This window comes from Artibeus jamaicensis, unplaced genomic scaffold (assembly GCF_021234435.1).
Source record: "Artibeus jamaicensis isolate MK-2021 breed Jamaican fruit bat unplaced genomic scaffold, CSHL_Jam_final contig_490, whole genome shotgun sequence".
Taxonomy (NCBI): domain Eukaryota; kingdom Metazoa; phylum Chordata; class Mammalia; order Chiroptera; family Phyllostomidae; genus Artibeus; species Artibeus jamaicensis.
The window spans coordinates 22,320,244-22,338,425 of record NW_026521861.1 but is presented as its reverse complement, the minus strand read 5'-3'; the positions used below and the strand labels follow the sequence as shown (position 1 = coordinate 22,338,425).

The 18,182-nt window shown below is 61.0% G+C and overlaps 1 protein-coding gene across 1 annotated transcript in view; it reads left to right on the top strand.

The window, feature by feature from the left end:
* The first annotated feature begins 5,824 nt into the window (after nt 1-5,824).
* The window catches only part of STK32C (serine/threonine kinase 32C), a 34,878-nt gene continuing 22,520 nt past the window's right edge, over nt 5,825-18,182 (top strand). The window contains exon 1 of the mRNA XM_037159187.2: nt 5,825-6,086. Within this exon, the coding sequence (XP_037015082.2) occupies nt 5,825-6,086 (262 nt within the window). The remainder of the gene's footprint in view (nt 6,087-18,182) is intronic.

Sequence of the window (18,182 nt, the reverse complement as noted above, 5' to 3'; positions counted from 1 at the left end):
AATTCCTCTCGTAGCCCAGTTAGGAGACCCCGGGAAAGGTGGGTTCCCCAAATCCCAGGCTGCGCTCACATTTCAGTAGTTTGTGGTAAGCAGAGCACACTCTCTCATTGAAGAGAGAGCCGCAGAGGCAGGCGAAGGAGCTTCTTGAGAAACCTGAACTACAAGGGCAGCAAATATCTCTAACTCAGAGAAGGAACGTCGAATATAGGAAGTGCTTTAGTCTTCAGCGTCGAAACTAAAGGCTTTCAGAACCCAGACCCGCTTGAACAGACTGGTGCGCGGGCAGAGACATCGTTTTCAGGGCAGAGTCTGATGGGTGCTCATCACCTTGAAATTCACACGGAGTAGGGTAAAAACTCCAGTGTATCCTTTTTTTCCCAACCGCAGTAGCAACAGCAAATCACGAAAAACACAGCTGCTCGCAACAGCCACCTGCCTCCCCTCACAGTTCCGGAGGCCAGACGTCTGACCCGTGTCCCTGAGCAAGAGCGAGGTGTGGACATGCGTCAGGACACACAGACCCAGGTTTTCATAGCCGCCTTGCTCACTGCAGGAGGATGGGGCAGGGCTCCAGTGGCCCAGACGAGAGAAAGTCCCAAACTGGACAGCCAGCAGCTGTTCGCAAACACAAGGAGGAATCTTAGATGAAGCCTCGGGACGCCTCCCTCGGCACAAGTGTTTCTCGTGTGAGTGAGGCTGTCTGTGAAGGTGCAAGGGTGAATGAGAAGACTAAAACAAGAACAGTCAAGGGGCGGGTTGGCCCGTAACCCAGGCTGAGGGTGGGTAGGAGACACCAGTGCCCGTGGTGGGCGTCACGGGCTATATGCCAGAGTTCACACGCTGAAGTCCCACCACCTTCAGAATGTGACTGTTTGGAGACAGGGCCTTTACAGAGGCCCCAGTCCGATAGGACTGGCCTTCTAGCAGAAGAGGGCGTTGGGACACGTACACATGTGTGAGGACACAGGGAGAGGCCTCAGGAGAAACCAGCCCTGTGACGCCTTGTCTCGGCCTTCAGGCCTCCACGCTGAAATAAAAGTCGTTGTTTATGGTGCATCCTTTGTGGTGTTTGTCACAACAGCCCCAGGAAGCTGCTTTGGGGGGGGCCAGAGGACAGGTGGTCCCCCCATCCAGGCGGGGGCAGCCAGGTGCGGGTGCACAGGTAGGGGTCAGAGAGTGGCTGCCTGGGGGCGTTCCATTGGTAGACTCAGGACACCGGCATGGTGCACATGCCGCTCTGTGCACGTCAGTTGTCACAGAGCAAAGGGAGAGTCAGTCCGGGGGGGGGTGCTCCTGACACCCGCTGTGGTCGTGCCCAGCCCATGTGGGTTGTTCGCGGGACGTCAACAGCTTCATTCCTGAGCTGATGGCAGTGAGCTTAGCAGGGCCTTGCCTCCCAAACCTGCTTCACTGCTCTGCGACAGGCAGGGCCACGAGAACATGCGCCGTTTGGTGGTGAGCTCTGAGTGAGCAGTGCCAGGAGATGCTCAGCGCCGTGGCGGACCGGCCAGCAAACGTCCAGGGCTCACCTGGGTAATGCCAGGAGGCGGGGTTGTTGCCCCAATCATACAGGGAAGCCCAAGGGGCAGGGAGGTCACAGCGGCCCGAGATGGCCTCTGGATCTGTGGAGGGCCCCCCGGGGGGCTCCAAGCCTCTGGCCGCCTGCCTCCTTCCACGCATACCTAAGGGGAACACAAAAAGGCGGGCATCTGCCCCCCACAACAAGACTCTCAAGTAGAGAAGTAAGTTCTTCCCAGGGGCCCGAGTGGGGCCACAGGCCGAGCAGGCTCTCAGTCTCATGAGAACTGCATCCAAAAGCGTAACCCCCACTGGCCCCCGGCCAGGGCTCAACCTCCACGGAGTGTCCCCAGGTGCCGGTCACACAGGCTGCACAAACACCACCTGGCCTCCGTCCACTGACCGGGCCTCAGCCTCTGGCCCAGCACCTGTGTACCAGGTGTCGGCTGCCTGGGCCCCACAAGGACCTACACCCTGACCTCGGGGGCATGACAGTGTCACAGGAGAGGTTATGGTGGCAACTGTGCTGCGAGGTTGCCTTAGCTTCCTAGCTGCGCAGATGAATCCGGGGGCGAGGAGGACGATGAGCCTACTTTGAAAAGAAGGAGCAGCTTCAGGAAGCCAGAAGAGGCAAGAGACTAGAGCCGTCCTTTTTTTTTTTTACCTCTGCTAAAAATTGCTTTTCTTTTTTAAAAATTTATTTAATTATTGTTCAGGTAAAGTTTTCTGTCTCTTACTCCCATCCCAGCCCACCCCCCCAGTGCTCCCCACCTCCCTCCCATTTCCCACCCCCCTCCCCCCCCGCCTTAGTTTTTGTCCATGTGTCCTTTATACTTGTTCCTGTGAATCCTTCCCCTTTTCCCCTGAAATTCTCTCCCCTCTCCCCTCTGGTCCCTGTCAGCCTGTTCTGCATTTCAGTGTCTTTGGTTATATTTTGCTTGCTTGTTTGTTTTGTTGTTTAGCTTCCTGTTAAAGGTGAGATCATATGGTATTTGTCTTTCACTGCCTGGCTTGTTTCACTCAGCATAATGCTTTCCAGTTCTATCAGTGCTGTTGCAAAGGGTAGGAGCTCCTTCTTTCTCTCTGCTGCATAGAATTCCATTGTGTAAATGTTAAGAGCCGTCCTTCTTTGTGAAGACATCAGAACTGCCTCAGAAGTAGGGTGGGGGAAAGGGTCCCACCCCGACCCCGATCTCTCCTCCCCACGTGTTCTGTCCTTGACTAACCACCAGGCTCATTCCACAGTCTACTTTCAGCGGGGTGCTTCCAAGAGGACAGTGATGGGGGGGTGGCTCTGGACCCCTGTGTGTCACGGCAGATGGGTAGGGACAAACAGCCCTGCCCTCTGAGGTCTGGCTGGCAGAGGTGAGCAGCCCCAGACTCGGAGGGAAATACAGCTGGTGATGACCACCTTCCTCACCTGCCCCAGAGTGATGTTCTCCCAGGAAAGGTAACGTGTGAAACGTCACAACCTCCACACCCACGATGCTGCCGCACGTGCCCACACGCTGGGGCCTGAGGGTCAACTTTGTTTCCGGGTCAGTGAGGGTCTCCTGTCCGGGGAACTAGGCGGACAAGGCTCCTGGTTAGTGTGGGTGTGCAGGACCACCCTGTGGCACGCAGGGACTCTGGTGGCCTCATCACCCCTCTCCATTCACAGCTGGCCCCCACTCCAGCCTTAGTCTCTCCGGCATAGCGCCTTCAGGGCTTCAGAGACCTGTCTGCTCTGGGCCAAGGACACGCCTCACCTTTTCTCTGCCCCCTGCCCACACGCATGTGCACCTTCGATCAGCCTGTGCTGGCTGCCACCATCTAATCCCAAGCAGCCCTGGACCTCACCCTGGGGCCAGGGACAGTCAAGGAGCCATGCCCCAGAGCTGCTGTCAGGCCATTTGCTGCTCTGGTTCCTCCTCTTTCCTGCTGGAGCCTGCGAAGGGACCCCAGATCTGGGGCCCTGGGGGTGTTCAGGAGGCCACTCAGTCTCTCTAGACAAGATTCCCTACAGGGGCAGGGCCTGGTGTGGCCTTCGGGGCTCTTGGTCCGCACTTAGATCTCCCACCAGTCCCTGCGGCCCCTTCACTCTGTCTTTCTGTGGGGCCAGTGTCCCTGAGCCAGGAGCCCCTGATCTCTCCCCCCAGAGGAGGGCTGTCCAACCTCAGCTGCCCTGCGTGGAAGAGGCACCCTTGGGCTCTACTGGTCCATTCAGCCTTTCCTGCCCCCTTCATTCCCCATGGGGCCCTGTTAGCTATAAACCTGCCATCTTTCCAGCATCCACAATGACTTCTCCAGCCCACCTGTTCATCCAGTAACATGTTTTTTCCCCACGAATGTCCTTTGTCTTGTTCCCTCTGTGAGAGGGAGGGTGATATATTTTCATGCCTCTTCTGCCCCTTCAGGGGGCCTGGGAAGGAGTAGACAGACAAGTGTGGCACTCTGCCCTGGGGGACATGAGGCTGCCCTGGCTTTGAGGGGACCACCCCTGCAGTGCCGGTCCCGGCCGTGTGCCCAGGAGGGAGCCAAGGACAGAGCCCAATCTGGGGGGGGCGGAGAACTGGTCTCCATACACCCCGAGACCCAGGCAAGCACGTCCGTGAGCCAGGCCAGGGCCACCTGAGGTGGCGCTGGAGTAAAAGTAAAAATAACCCTGTATCTCAACGGCTCAGCAACATGTCAGCTTCTCCCTAGTCCTTCACATCGTGGGCTGGTGGGCAGGTGGTCCCCACGTGATGCATGGCCCAGAAATGACACGGGTCACCTCTGCTCCCATTTCTTTGGTAAAGCAGTTTGAGGAGCCGCAGTGAATGTCACAGGGAGGGGGAGAATGCAGGGTCCCGCCCCTCGGGGCTGGGAGATTATCATAATAACCAGGGGCAGGCTGAGCCCGGGAAGGGGACCCAGGGAGGGAAGGCAAGGGCAGGACAGAGCTGAGTGGCTTGCAGGGAGGGGAGGCGCAGCCAGGGAGACCCACAGGGCCCCATGGCCATGCATCCCCACAGTGACCACCAGGTGGAAGAAGGCCCTACTAGACATCTCCAGGTAGGAGAGAAAGGCTGGCTCTTTGGCTTGGCTGGGAGGCAGAACTTCAAGAGGCCAAGGCTTCCAAGAGTGGGTCAAACAACCCACAACAAAAAATGACTCTTAGGTGACCAAAGTCTTAGGTGCAAAGAGCTAGGCGACCTCATCTGGCTGTGCGAGGAAGGGCAGACGTGCATGGCATCAAACCGCGCCTGGTGCTGCCCAAATACTCGGCAAAGACCGTGGGGAGTCCGGCTGTCCGCGCCCAGGCCCCTGTCAAATCTGGGCAGGGCCAGGGGACCCCGGGCACCTCAGGCACAGGTCTCTGAGAGGTCCTTGGGCGCGGACCTGCGCCAAGGGCTCCAGTTCAGCCCTGGTGACCTGGCGGCCCGTTGGGAGGGGGATCATCTATCTGCTCTGCCGAGGAGACCCGGAGAGCACGGGCGCACGTGCTTAGCGCCGCCACCACCCTCTAGGCGCGCGCAAGTGTGCGCGCGCGCGCACGCTCTCAGGCGGGCTCTAGACCAGCCACCTGGGGAGGGGCTCGCGCCCCAGCCCTGCCGTCGCCCTTCCCCCGCCCTCCCCAGGCTCAGTCTCGCGAGCCACCTGCACCCCCGAGAGGGATCCGCACCCGGACCAGCACTGCGGGGCCGCCGGTCCTGAGCGCTACCCGGTTTCGTTCCCAGCGCAGCCCTTTCTCGCAGTCCCATCCCCGGCCCGGCGCGGCCTGGCGCAGCGCAGAGCCGCAGGCTGACGTTTAAGGTTCTCAGATCGAGAGGCGGCAGTCCAGGGCCCGCTTTGTTCGCGAAGGCAAGGGGGCGGGGAGGCTCAGCGGAGGACTTTTAGTCTTCGCTGCCTTGCCCGGCGGAGCTGTCCCTGTTCCCGGGACCCCGTCCTTTGGGGGCTTCAAGGATACTTGCAGGGGACAAGGGCCTTTCTTCCCTTGATCTCGCCCCCGCAGCCCAGTAGATGCCACAGCCCCAGGGTCCACGAGGAACCGGCCCCACCCGAAGTGATCGGCGGGTACAAGGCACCGCGCGCCGCCACCCGCGCCAGTCCCGCCCCGTCTCCGCCCCCAGAGCTCCGCTGCACCCCGGCTCCTTCCCGCCGGCACCGCCCCGGCACCGCCCCCGCGCGCTCGCAGTCGGCGGAGCCGGCACGGCCTCCAGGACCCTCGAGCGCCGAGGCTGGGACGCAAGGCGGCTGCGGCCAGCAGCTCCCACTCCCGCTCCCCGCCCTGCAGGCGGGCCATGTCCGGGTCTCTGGTCGCGGCGCGCACCCAGGCCCGGCGATGAGAAGTGGCGCCGAGCGCAGGGGCAGCAGCGCCTCGGCGCCCCCCGGCTCGCCGCCTTCGGGCCTCGGGCGCCCCGCGGGCCCCGACGCAACGCCCGCCCTGCAGCCGTCTGCCACCGGCCAACCTAGAGCCCGGGACTCGGGCGATGCCCGCGCGCAGCCGCGCCCCCTGTTTGCGTGGAGCAAGTGGAAGAAGAGGATGAGCTCCTCCATGTCCGGGGCCCCAGCGCGGAGGCCAGTGTTTGACGACAAGGAAGACGGTGAGTTCTGCCGCACGGAGGGGACTCCGGCTTCTCTGGGGACAGCGTGGGGCCCCCACGCGCTCTCGCAGGAGGGCCGCGGCGGTAGGATTTCCTGGCATCTAGACACCGAGGCCACCGGGTTGGGAAGGGGTCCAGGACTGCTAGGTTTCCGAGGGAACTCGCGGACAGTGCCGGAGGTGCCCACGCGTGTCTATGGCGCCCGCCTGCATCCTCCACCGTGTCCAGTAGCTGTCGGGCGGCTCTGGGCTTAGGCGCGACGTACGAAGGGCTGTGCGTTTTCATTTTTCTGTGAGGGACCCTGTGCAGCTGGGTTCCTTACACTGCACCTGTGCGGTGCCCACAGGTGGCTCGGAGCCCCTGGACCGGGCTCTCAGCCTCTAGGCTGACGGGCGGGCGCAGGTGTGTGCGCAGCAGAGGTCGCCGCATGACCGACCTTTGCACTCAGATGTGCTGCGCAGGGGGCCTTGCCCTGTGCACAGGCCCGCCCTTTGGGAACTGGGCGGCTCTATCAGGTCCTCCTGTAGGGGAAGCTGCCTGTCCAGAGCAGAGGTGCTCCTACGTGGCCACAGGGAGGTGGGTGCCCGTGGGGACAGGCAGCGGTCCCTCCGGCCACGCCTCCGGGCCGGCTGGGCACCGGACACCTTTGCAGGGAAGGTGGCTGCCCGGTGTCCACCTTTGGGGTGCTGTGAAACATTCCCACGCAAATGTTCAGCCCTTTCCTACAGATGCCACGCAGATCACTCAAATGGTACCGCGATGACACATTTGATATATTTTGACATTTTCCTAAAATAGTTGAATCTGCCTTTTTTTCATTTGTAGGCAGGCTGCAGAGGTACGATGGATCTTCCGTAATTGTAGAGCACAGCTCAGCGTGAGAGCCCAAGCTATTTATTTCTGATAAATAATTTAAGCATCATAGGAAATTACAACAGTCCGACCTCAGGCCAGTGTTGGCGAGCGTGCGGGCCGGATGCCACCGGCGTCAGTGCGGCGGGAGCCGGCTGTGGTGCTGGGGTGGGGGCGGGGGGGGGGCTGGCCGCAGGCCCGGGGAGGGGCCCTGGACACACACACTCGGAGGTCCGGCTTTCAGGACCAGCCACAGGCTCGGCGTGACCCTTCCACTGTGCACTTACCGTGGGGACAGCAGCACGCACTGCTGGCACGGTCTCACGCTCCCCGCTTTTGTTTTTGGCACAACTCTTCAACGTCAGGAAAGCCCAGCGTGGATAGGAACGAATCGGGAGGCAGGGTTACATCCAGCTTCTGACCGCAGGATGAGAGAGCGGTGGCGCGGCGCGTCGCCGGGTTTCAGCACAGCCCAGCGTCGCCCGGGAGCTGGCCGGCTCTGGTCCCTCGCGCGGTGCCTTCTGAGGCAGGGACAGCGACACTGAGCACAGAACCGAAGCACCTGCTGCCTTCCGCTTATTGGGGCGCGGAATGTTTCCACGTGCTCCGAGTGCTATGTTTCAGGATTCAAGGATCATTAAAAAGGCAAAAAGAGCGCGGAATCCCTTTAGGATGCTCGAAATCTGATTGGAGAATTACTTAGCAGCCCCGCCCCCCTCTCTGCCTATGCACCGCGGGAGGCACAGACACCAGCCAGCTGGGCCTGTGAAAGGTGGGAACCGGTGTCGCCTACAGGTGCTTGCTTCCTAGCTCGCAGGGCCATTGATCATCTGCCTGTCACTGAACAGGTGATCCGGACTTACCTGGGCTTTGCTGAGAGGAGGAGGCCGGGCCTCTCCCTGGGTGGGCGGCCGCTCGGTTGCACTAGTTTTCCGCGGTTGCAGGGCACCCTCAGGGCACACAGGGCTCAGGAGTCACAGCCCTACCTGCAAGAGAGAAGGCGCGGTTCCCAGCGTGAAGGCCGGGGGCTTATGTGGATGGAAAGAGTGGGCTCTGGCAGGGAGCCAGGAGCATCTTTCTGGAGGGGCTGTGTGCCCTGAGCCTGCCTTCTCTCCGGGCTGCATCTCAAAGTTGCCCGCCCCTGTGAACGGTGCCCCTGGCTGGGCCTGGGGGCAGAGCGGGCTGGGGAAGCACCGAGTGGTGTGGGGGCTGCTGACTCCCTTTCACTGGTGCGGCACGGTTGCTATGGTGATGTGAAACCTTTTTTCTGATTAAAACACCCAATTAATATATCAAATTCGGTATGCAGAGAAAAGGAAAAAGAAAATAAGAGGGCAGTTTAACAAAGTGCCAGGTAGATTTCGACTAAAAACCGTAGTTGTGATGTGAACTATCTGGACTGGCCTCTGTCCTTTCCAGTCCTGAGGAGTCTGGACCCACCGTCCTCATCTGGCAGGGCCTGGGGGCCTGGTCAGGGTTCTCTGCACTTCTTCTTCACCCCAGAACCAAGGGCTGATGTGGACCCTGGCTCATGGGGTCTGCCGCATTGTGGATGGGGGAGAGACATTCACAAGGACTATCGAGTCCAGTGGAGGAAAAGGGACAGCATGGATTCTCTCTCAAGGGGAGCAAAAGCTGTGGCCCTTGCCCCTGACCTGCCCTTATTGGGTTTCTCCGCACATTACGTGATGGTCCTCAGTTACTGTGCACAAGGTGGCTTTAAGTGGTTACCTTTTACGGAAGACAAAGGAGCTGATGCCGATTATCACATCACAGAAGAAGGGTATTTGCAAATGAAAAGGGGAAAGTAGATGAACTGGTCATACTTCATACTGGGGAGTTTTAGCATGGATTTTAGGAAGTTGCAGTAGGCACTTTCTGCCTCGATTCAGGGTGGGGGAGTTTTAGCAAAAGCAAGTCCCATAGCAGTCTAGGTACATTGCAGGCCTGATTCCCCACATGAGGACCTATCTGTGGGCGTGGGTCCTGTGCATCTCCAAGTGGGAGCTGGGCCCATGCCACGCAGAATGGTCTCCTACAAAGGGCCAACTTTTCTTCTTCCCCCAACCCCCTTCTTCTCTTTCTGTCCCTCCCAGACTTTGAGGGGGACAGTTACGTTCAGGGACTGGACTTGTAGGGGACCTGCATTTCCTCTGCTGCTCCGACTCAGCGCTGTGGTGTCCGGCAAGCCCCCCGTGCCTCCTAGCTGGAGGGGCTCCAGCACCTTCCTGCTGAGCAGCTGGGAACCCGCCCTTCCCAGTGGCTGTGGCTGGTGTCACACCTACCATAACATGCGCTTGCTCATAGGCAGTGGCTGACCACTGAGAAGGTTTGCCTTCACCCAGAGAGACTGGGAGTCAGGGACCCAGCTGGCCGTGTGCCAGCCTGTGGGTAGGCGGGCGGCAGGGCCACCAGGTTCTCAAGTGACTTTTCTTAAAACGAAAAACAAGCCTTTGCTTTTTCCCTAATTATAGAAGCAAGGAAACATGTCAATTTGTAAGAATTTCATACGTTCCCATGTTTTCCTGAAATCGTCCTGGACAGGAAAACCAAGACTCCTGTGGGCGCAGCTCCAAGGAGGCGTCCTGCTCGCTCCCAGCGGTTCCCTAGGAGTGCGGTCACCTGCCAGCTGTTCAGAAACATGCAGTTCCTCTCGGACACAGAAGTGGGACCCTCTCCCTGGCTTAGTGCGTGGCGACATCACCCGGGTCTGCAGCTCCAGCTGTTGGCTACGTTCACAGCAGCTGCATTCTGTCCAGGCTGCGCCCAGGACTCCAGGGGCCCTGCCTCAGAAACGTGGGCTGAATTTGTTGGGTGGTGCTTGGAGGCACAGGGACATCAGCACATCTTTAAGCTCCTCTCCACCCAAGTCCTGCTGATGGGCAGTCAGGGCTGAGAATCACTGCTTTGTAGATACAATGTTACTTATTTAATTTCCTTATGAGGACACTGGGTGTTTCCGTTTTATAGACACTGTAAGCAGTTGAGCAGAGAACATCCTTGTACGTTCATCTTCGCGCACCTGCCTGATTTCTTTGGGATAAAGTCCTAGGAATGACTTTGCCCCGTTGCAGTAGGTGTCCATGTAAGGCCGCCTGTTGGCCCGCCCAGCCCCGGCTGTGAGCCGGATGCGTCCCGGGTGCTGGTCACACAGCGGTGACCAACAGACAGGGCTGCCGCAGGTGCGGGGGACTGGACAGAGGGGGCAGTGGGGAGGCGACAGCGGATGAGGAAACGTGAGTAATGACCAAGGGCCAAGGGGCCGGAGCAGAGAGAAGGGGACCATGGGGAAGGGAGGACGGTGTTTGCTTCTCTGGGGCCAGGAAAGTCCTTTTCCTGAGCCCCGTCCAGCTTTGGGTGTTGGTGATGTTTTCATTTCTTTTTTATCCTCACCGGAGGACACGCTCCTTGATTTTATAAAGAGAAGAAAATTGGGCGGGGCAGAGAGAAACATCGAGGTGAGAAGGAAACACACGTAGGTTGCCTCTGGTTCGAACCCTGATGGGGGATCACTGGGCACCCCTGGCGAGTACCCTGACTGGGAATCGAACCTGTGGCCTTTCGGTTTATGGGACGACACCCAACCGATCCGTACCAAGCAGGGCAATGTTTTTGCCTTCTGACATTGTAAACGGTGGGAGGTGGCATCAGCCCTTCGAGTTCTTTGATTACCAATGAGATGGGCCATCTTTGCTTTCTGTGGGGCGGGGCGGGGAGGGGGATACGCCCCGACCAGCACTTCCTGGTCGTAACTGGGGTGTTGGCTGTCTTGCTCTTTCTCACTGTTCCAAGCACATAAAGGCTTCCCCTGAACAGCCCCCCGCCCCACACGCGTATCGATTGCCCGGTGAGGCTGCTCTTCGTGGTTTGGGGTTTTCTGAGTCGTTCGGGTACAGAAGGGTTAAAGCTTTTGAGCTCAGACCCATCGGGATCCTCGGTTCTGGCCCGTCTCGGGCTCGAGGGGAGAGGCCGGTTCCCAGGCATCGGGGAGAGGGGTTCCGTTGGGAAAACTCCACCTGCGCGCTCTCCTCCCACGCCCGGGGTGAGGAGTTCCGCCTGGACAAGCATTCGACGCAGGGTGGGAGGTCTCCCTCCGGCGAGCCCCCCAATCCCCTAGGCCGAGCGCGTTCGGGCGGTTCGTACACCAGGGGTGTGTTCCCGCTGCGCGCCAGCCGCTGGTTTCGTGCAGCTGCGCACGCGGTCCTTGGTCCTTCCGCGCGCAGCGCGTGTCTCGCAGGCTGGCGCTGGCGCTGGCTCGGAGGAGCCTGCTCCTGTGAGAGTGTGCGCCCTGTGGGTGGCCACTCTGCCTCGGTTTCTGCGCTGTGTCCTTGGGCTGTGTGGGTGGCCAGTCACGTCACCTGCCGAGAACGACTCCCTCGCTACCTCCTGGGGTCTGTGCTCCCTCGTTCCGGGTCTCGCAGCCCACAGTCAGCAGGGCCCAGGGTGGTGCTGCGCAAGCGCGGGACGGACCCCCCCCCCCTTGCTGGGTCCGGTCCAGGGGGCGTGGCCTTGAGTTTCAACAGGTGCCTTTCCCACCCCTCATGACCCTGAACAGTGTGCAAGGGAGGGCGGCTCCCTACCAGGCTGATGTCCCACCACACGGAGGCCTTGGTGGCTGCAGAGGCCCCTGCGCGGGGGTGGGGCTCGGGTTCCCGTGGGGTCGGAGGACACAAAGCCCAGCCCACCTTGCGCGTTCCTCCCCGGCCCCCTCGAGGCACAGAGCTGCGGAACGCTGTGGCGACCAGCGCGCTGATCGCCCTGTGGCTGCCGAGGCTGGTCCGGAATGGACTCGGGACCTGCCGTCACACTTCTTTATGTAACAAATGTCAGCTCTGCATGTCTATCCATCTGGTCGTATGCTTTAAAATGCTAAAAATAAGGCTGTTTTCTTTTATAAATGTAACCGCCCAGCTCCAGCTGAGAAGAGCTGCAAGAAGGCGCCAGAGGCCCTTTCTGTCCAGGGCTCTCTCTGAGGATGGAGCTCCGAGGTGGGCCGGGGAGGCGAAGCCCCCGGAAAGCGGTGCCCCGGCAGCTCCTCTGCGGGCAGTGGCCTCCGGCTCCTGGCCCCCGGGATCCTGAGAAACAGGGTGGGGCCCGGGACTCTGCATTTCCAAGCAGCCCCTAGGAGAGGCCAGCGCTGCTGGCCTGTGGCCGCCCTCCAGCGGCCAGCAGGACTAATTGCTGAGCGAACACAGAGCCCACTGGACTTGGTCCCCTTGGCACAAGCCCGACGCAAGATGGCGGGGGTGGGAAGGTTGTGGACGGGCCGGACTCGGGGCAGCGCGGTGCGTCTCTTTCGGTTTTGTTCCTGTCTCTGTGTTGTCCCAGGTCTCTTTTCTCAGGCCTGTGACCTGTGACCTGTGCACCCAAACCGCAACTGGCGTTTTGTGTCCCTAGCGGGGCAGGCCCGAACCTCTGCCTTCACTGTGAGCTGAGACTGGGCACCTTTCCTTGGGCCGCCCCTGACAGGTGGCCTTCCCACCAGCTGTGTCCAGACGCCGCAGGTCCTGCCCCCACACCCTGGGACTTGCTGTGGGGTGCTGATGGGGTGCTCTCTGCCACAGCTGGCGGTCCCCTCCTGAGGAGTCCCCAGGCCCCGGGCCAGCTCTTCAGGCCTCTCTTGAGCCGGTGGGTTCCTATGTTAGGGGCCTGTCCCCTGTGGCGGTGGCCCCAGTTCCCTCGTTGGCAGGGAGCCCGGAGGGGGTGCCTCCTTCCCCCCAGGGGTGGCACCCACTGGTGGGGTGCCCGGGAGGACATGCTGGGCTCCTCTCTGTTCCCCAGATGCCGGGCAGTCCAGCACGGCAATGATTTCAATGACCAAAATTAGAGACAATTCGGGAGAAGCTGTAATTAATGAAATTATCGTTATTTTTAAAAACTGGGATGCAAGCTTCATCAAAAAAAGTTTTTCGCCTTGACCTGAAATCTGTTGTTTAAAAAACCAAGGCATCAAACTGAAATCAGCGTGGCTGAGAGGGGAGAGCAGAGCCTGGGGCTCGCTGCGGCCTGGGAGACAGGTCCCTCCTCCTCCCTGTCCACTGGGCCTCTGGGTGTGACCTGGGTGCCCCCCGTCCGTCTCCGTGCCCTGCCGGCTTGGGCGAGGGCCCTTGTGGATGCTGCAAAAACCCCGTTCGACATTATCCGAGTTCCGAATCCGAGGAGATGGTGTGGGTGGGAGTCAGCGTCGCCCCCAACTTATTAAAAATAGGCGCTGAGCACACTCGGTTTCGCACGGCCGTTTCAGAGACGACATTAGAAAGGTCTCTCTGCTTTGGGAGCTCGCATCACGACTCCGTGCTCATGTGCGCAGGCGGACTTGTCCCGAGGGCGAGAACCAGGCAGCCGCGGCTCCGCCCCGAGTTTTCTGGGAGGGGCCGGGCGTCCGGCCCGCTGGGGCCGAGCCCTTAGTTCTCTCCTGCGTGTAACGCTGTGCCGGTGGGGGGTCTGCAGTGGTGTTCGGTGCCCCTTCTCCGGGCCCTCGGTCTCTCCCCACGTTCCCGCAGCACTGGGACACCCCTGGCACCGAGCTTCTCAGACCAGACCCTACGGGTGCCGTCAGGGCCCAGTGTTAGTTACTCATTGCTAGAAATGCACTACTGCACAACCGAGTGACTTATCAACCATTGTTATTAGTTCCCATGATTCTCTGGGCTGGGAACGTGGACAGAGCCCAGTGGGGACGGGTCTCTCTGCTCCATAGGACATCTGCGGAGCCAGAATGTCCACAGTGGCTTTTTTATGGCGCCTCCCTCAAAGCTGGGATGGCCCCCGAGGGACCGTCGGACTCATGACCTGATCCCCGGGTTCCGGCTGCCGGCCACTCTCTCAGTCACCACCTGCTCACTAACAAACCCCCTCAGCATGCAGTGGCTGAAATCAGCAAATGACACCACACGATTTCTGAGTTGGCCACTCAGGAGCAGCTCACCTGTGGGTCTGGCGCAGGCCCCCCGTGTGGCTGCCATCTGGGCATCAGCCCGGCTGCCGGCATCCGAGGGTCCCGCTCCCAGGCCAGGTCCCCTGCAGGGCTGGTGGCTGGAGGCCTCAGTGCCTCACCGGGGCACCTCTCCTCCGGCCGCTGGTGTGCCCTCACACGTAGCCGTGGCCTACTCGTGACGTGGTGAGTTTAGGACCTGCATGCGAAGTCACACACTGTGACCGCCACCTCATCCTGCGAGTCAGACATGAATCACACGGTGCAGCCCTCACCCAGAGGGAGGGAATTGGCTCCGGCCTTCGGCAGTAATGTCGAAGAATCTGAGGACATACTTCAAATGACCACAGTGGTCCCCTGTGGCCACAGGGCTGCACCCTGTCCCCAGGTCTCTGTAGTGGAAGAGCAGGACTCCCGCTGTGGGACCCACCAGTGGCTGTCCTAGGGTCACATTTGCTGGGTCATCCCTGTCCCAGCCTGTTGGCCCGGCTTTCTAAGTATCAAACTCAACCTGGTCTCTGAGCCTCGAGTTAGCTCCTTAGGCAGAAAGGGTGGTTTGAGAAGTCAGCACGTGGCAGAGACGGGAAAGGGAAGAAAAGACGCAGTGGAAAAACCTTGTGCACGGGGAGGGTCAGTCCAGGCCCCGGAGGGGCCCTGCCCCGTCGGGCTGGGTGTGGCTCAGCACAGCTGGAACCCAGGGGTGGGCCCGGTGATCAGACCTGCCAGGTGCCGGGGCAGCAGGAGCCGAGACGGGGCAGCCAGTGGGGCAGCGGTGGACTGGCACCCAGACATACAGGGCCGCGGGCACTGAGGAGGGACCCCCAAGTGCTCTCCTCCATGGTGGCTCTCGAAGAGAGTGCCACGGGACACTCATGGTTGTTGGTATATATGTACATGTGTATTACTTTTAAAAGCTTTTCCTCTGTCATTTATATCCCTGTGCCCTCTTCCCAGAGCCCTTGGCAATTACAACATGCCTTCCCCCAAAGCTGGGCTCCGCCCAGCCCCCCATCTCCCTGCCTTAGCCTCCTAACTGGCCCTGGGGCTCTGTCCAGGGTCACCACACTGTGGGAACCAGGGAGGGAGGAAGCCAGCCCTTCCTGCGTCCATGCGGCTGTGGCCACCCGGCCTGTGGACTGGGTGTGGTTATTAATAGCGGTCTCCCTGCTTTTAGACGTGTCCTGGTTTGGATGATAAATCGAACGGCCACCCGTCCAGCCGCCTGACACTGTTGCCCGGTGATCCTTTTGCCTTTACAGCTCTTCGTTATGTAACAGACAAGAAAAAACAGCAAGATGCTCAGGGTCTTATGTAAACTCGGCACTAGTGTGGGACCCGCGTGCTGTCCGCCTCGCCACCTCTCCCCCCACACCCGAGCACAGGCCGAGCGCAGACCGCTCTCGGAGAGCTGTGTCCTGGTGAACTTACTGCGGAGCCCCCGGCCCCCCTGTGGTTCCCACCCTGCAGGGTCCGTGCGCTTGTCCTGACTAGGGAACCGGTGCCCACTCGTTGCTGTGTTAGCCAGGGAGGCCAACAGAACAACAGCTAGTGTGCGTGTACCGTGGTGACTGACGGACAGATAGACAGACAGGCAGATTGAGGGGAATCGGCTCACGTGGTGCTGGGGACCCAAGGAAGCCAGTGTCGGGGTCCGGCCCCGAGTCTGCAGGCCTGAGACGGTGGAGCGGCTGGTGGGCCTCCCTGTGTGAAGGCCGGAGAAGACGAGGTGAGGTTCCAGCTCCGCAGAGGGGCAGGCACAGGGGTGGCCTCCTCCTCATTCCCGTCTGGGTCTCATCCGGGTGTCTCCGTCCTCTGTGACCCCCGGTGTCCACGCCCTGCTGCCGAGGGGCCCCTGCCCATGTGTGGGTCCCCCTTGCAGCCAGGGGCAGGGCCCCCGTGTGTTTGGGCTGAGCCGTGTTTGTGGCCTCGGCCGGGGCAGGGACACCTACCACTGTGTTCCCGGGTGTGGACCCAACAAGATGGGCCCCTCTGTGCACCCAGGCCACTGGCACAGGTGAGCACATGGCGCCGGGCGGAACAGCGGGCACGCGGACCTGAGCAAAGGCCTGCCAACACGGCACACACGCCGCCGCCTGTGCACGGAGAGGCCTCTGGGAGGGCGCGTCCCGGGTTCCGTGTGTGGCCAGTGGGGCAGCGGAGTCACCGGCCTGTCTCCCAGTGGGAGGGGCCCTGGGGTGCTGGGAGCTTACGCTTCCTGATCTGCTGCTGAGTCCTGGGCGTGTCCTCTTCGTACCAGTTAATTGAGCTGAATGCTTTTCACAGGTGTATTGCGTGTGTGCTGCACGTCTGACGTGCGCGAACCAAAAGCTTACAGAATATTCTAGAAGCACCAGTGCCCCCACCCAGAAATCCTGCTCCACTTGGCACAGTACCGAGCTGGTGCCCAGAGGCAAGGGTGGCGTGGGCCTGGTTCTGGGAACCTTGAGTCCAGCTGGAGACTTGGATCCAGGGGCCCCAGATCCCTCGTGACCGAGCACACACGTGCCCTCGTTCCTGCTTCCTGTGCCCAAGTGACCTCTGCCCCTAACGCCTGCTTCCCCTGACGCCCCTCTCAACTCCAGGCCCAGAATCCTGACTTCCAGGAAGTGTCCCCAGGCCCAAGTCAGGGGCCTGCCCTGAGCCCTCCCAGCCTGGACCCCTGCCCCCGTCCGTAGGGAGTGGGCTCTCTCTGTCCTGGTGGCTCTGGGAGGCCCTCCTGGTGGCTCAGAGGCTGCAGGGCTGTCTGAGGTACTGGCCTGGGTGGCAGCGTGGTGGTCCCCAAGCTCAGGCTCTGGGCCTAGCTGTGAGCTCTGTGAGGTGCTGAAGTCACGTTTCAGAACACTGATGCCTCATCCCCCAGCTCCCGAGGGTGGGCAGGCAAACCACGGGTCTGTGTCCCCCTGGGGCGGGTGGGGGGGGGCATTGTGCAGCTGCTCAAAGGGCATGGAGCCAGTCAGCAGCACCCCGGTTCCCGGTCAGCAGGCTCCGCCGGAGGCCGAGCTCCCACCCCCTGCTCTGCTCAGCAGCAAATCCCGGTACCGTCCCTCCGCCCCCAGGTCAGGACTGGTCCCCACGGCCCCAGGCTCAGCGAGGCCCCTCCCACCGAGCTGGGTCTAATGCCCAGGTCTCAGCCCTCCTTGCTCCCGATCTGAGCAGACTGGACACTGTGGACTCTCCCCGGTCCCCTGTCGTCCTGTGGCCTACAGGACACCCACTGCCTCAATGCCACAGCCCGACTCTGATGCTGGAGCACTGCGGCCCCTTCTGGTGACAACTCACGCACCGGAGATCTCGGGCTTCAAATGCCGTCCATACACCAACGACTCCCCGGTTGGAATCCCTGGCCAGGACCTACCCCCACAGTCCAGACCTTTCTGTCCTGCCTCAGACCTCACACCACCTCTCTCGTGGGTCTCACAGATGTTTCAAATCCAGCAGGTTCAAGAGCAAGTTCTGACCACGGCCCCCTCCATCCTTTGCTCTGGCCTGAGGGTGGCCCCAGCTGTCCACCCACAGCTGTTGGCCGAGCAGACACACAACCCTGCTCCACCCCAGAGGGGCCGCCTGCCAAGCACATGGGTGGCCGGGTGGTACAATGGGTTGACGAGAACATGCCCACGACCTCTCCATAAAGCCCACGTTAGAACTGTGGTCCCCTGGCCCTCGCTTGCTTTGCTTCTCCCAATGGGGGCTCTGCTGTGATGTGGGAAGGGGTGCAGTTTGTGGGTGCTGATGTCCTTCCTCCCGCCTCTCCCACTGAAGGGCCAGCTGTGGTGACAGCAGCTGGCCAGTCCTCAGAGAGAGACTTTGTGAGGCCTTACACCCTTTGGAAGAGTTGGGGCCGCAGGGCCCAGCGTGGGGCTGTGTCCATGGGTTCCAGAGGTGGCACCCCACCCACTGTGTTCTCCGTCAGGTGGCAAAGGCCGTGGCTCTGAGGGACCAGACTCAGGGCCACCTCACCTCTCTGGGTGAGGGGAGCCTGCGGCCATTGGGTGGCCGGACCCCAGCCTGTGTCCATCCTCGCCGACGGTCCCGCCTTCTGCGGCGGGCAAGCTACCTGCTCCAGGTTGTGGGAGCAGTGAGCGCAGGCCCGACACTCGGGGACAGTCCTCGAGAGCTGGGCTGCAGGGGGAGGCAGGGCAGCGGTGGAGGGTGGGGGGAGGGCCAGGAGCTGCCAGGGCGTTGGAGGAGGTGCAGCGGCGGCCGCCCTTCTTCAGGCGAACGTGATGGATGCGTCTTGGCAGCTGCAGGCGCCGCTGCCCTGAAGCCTCTCCCTGAGTCAGTTTGGAAACTTGTATGTGGGCTGGTTA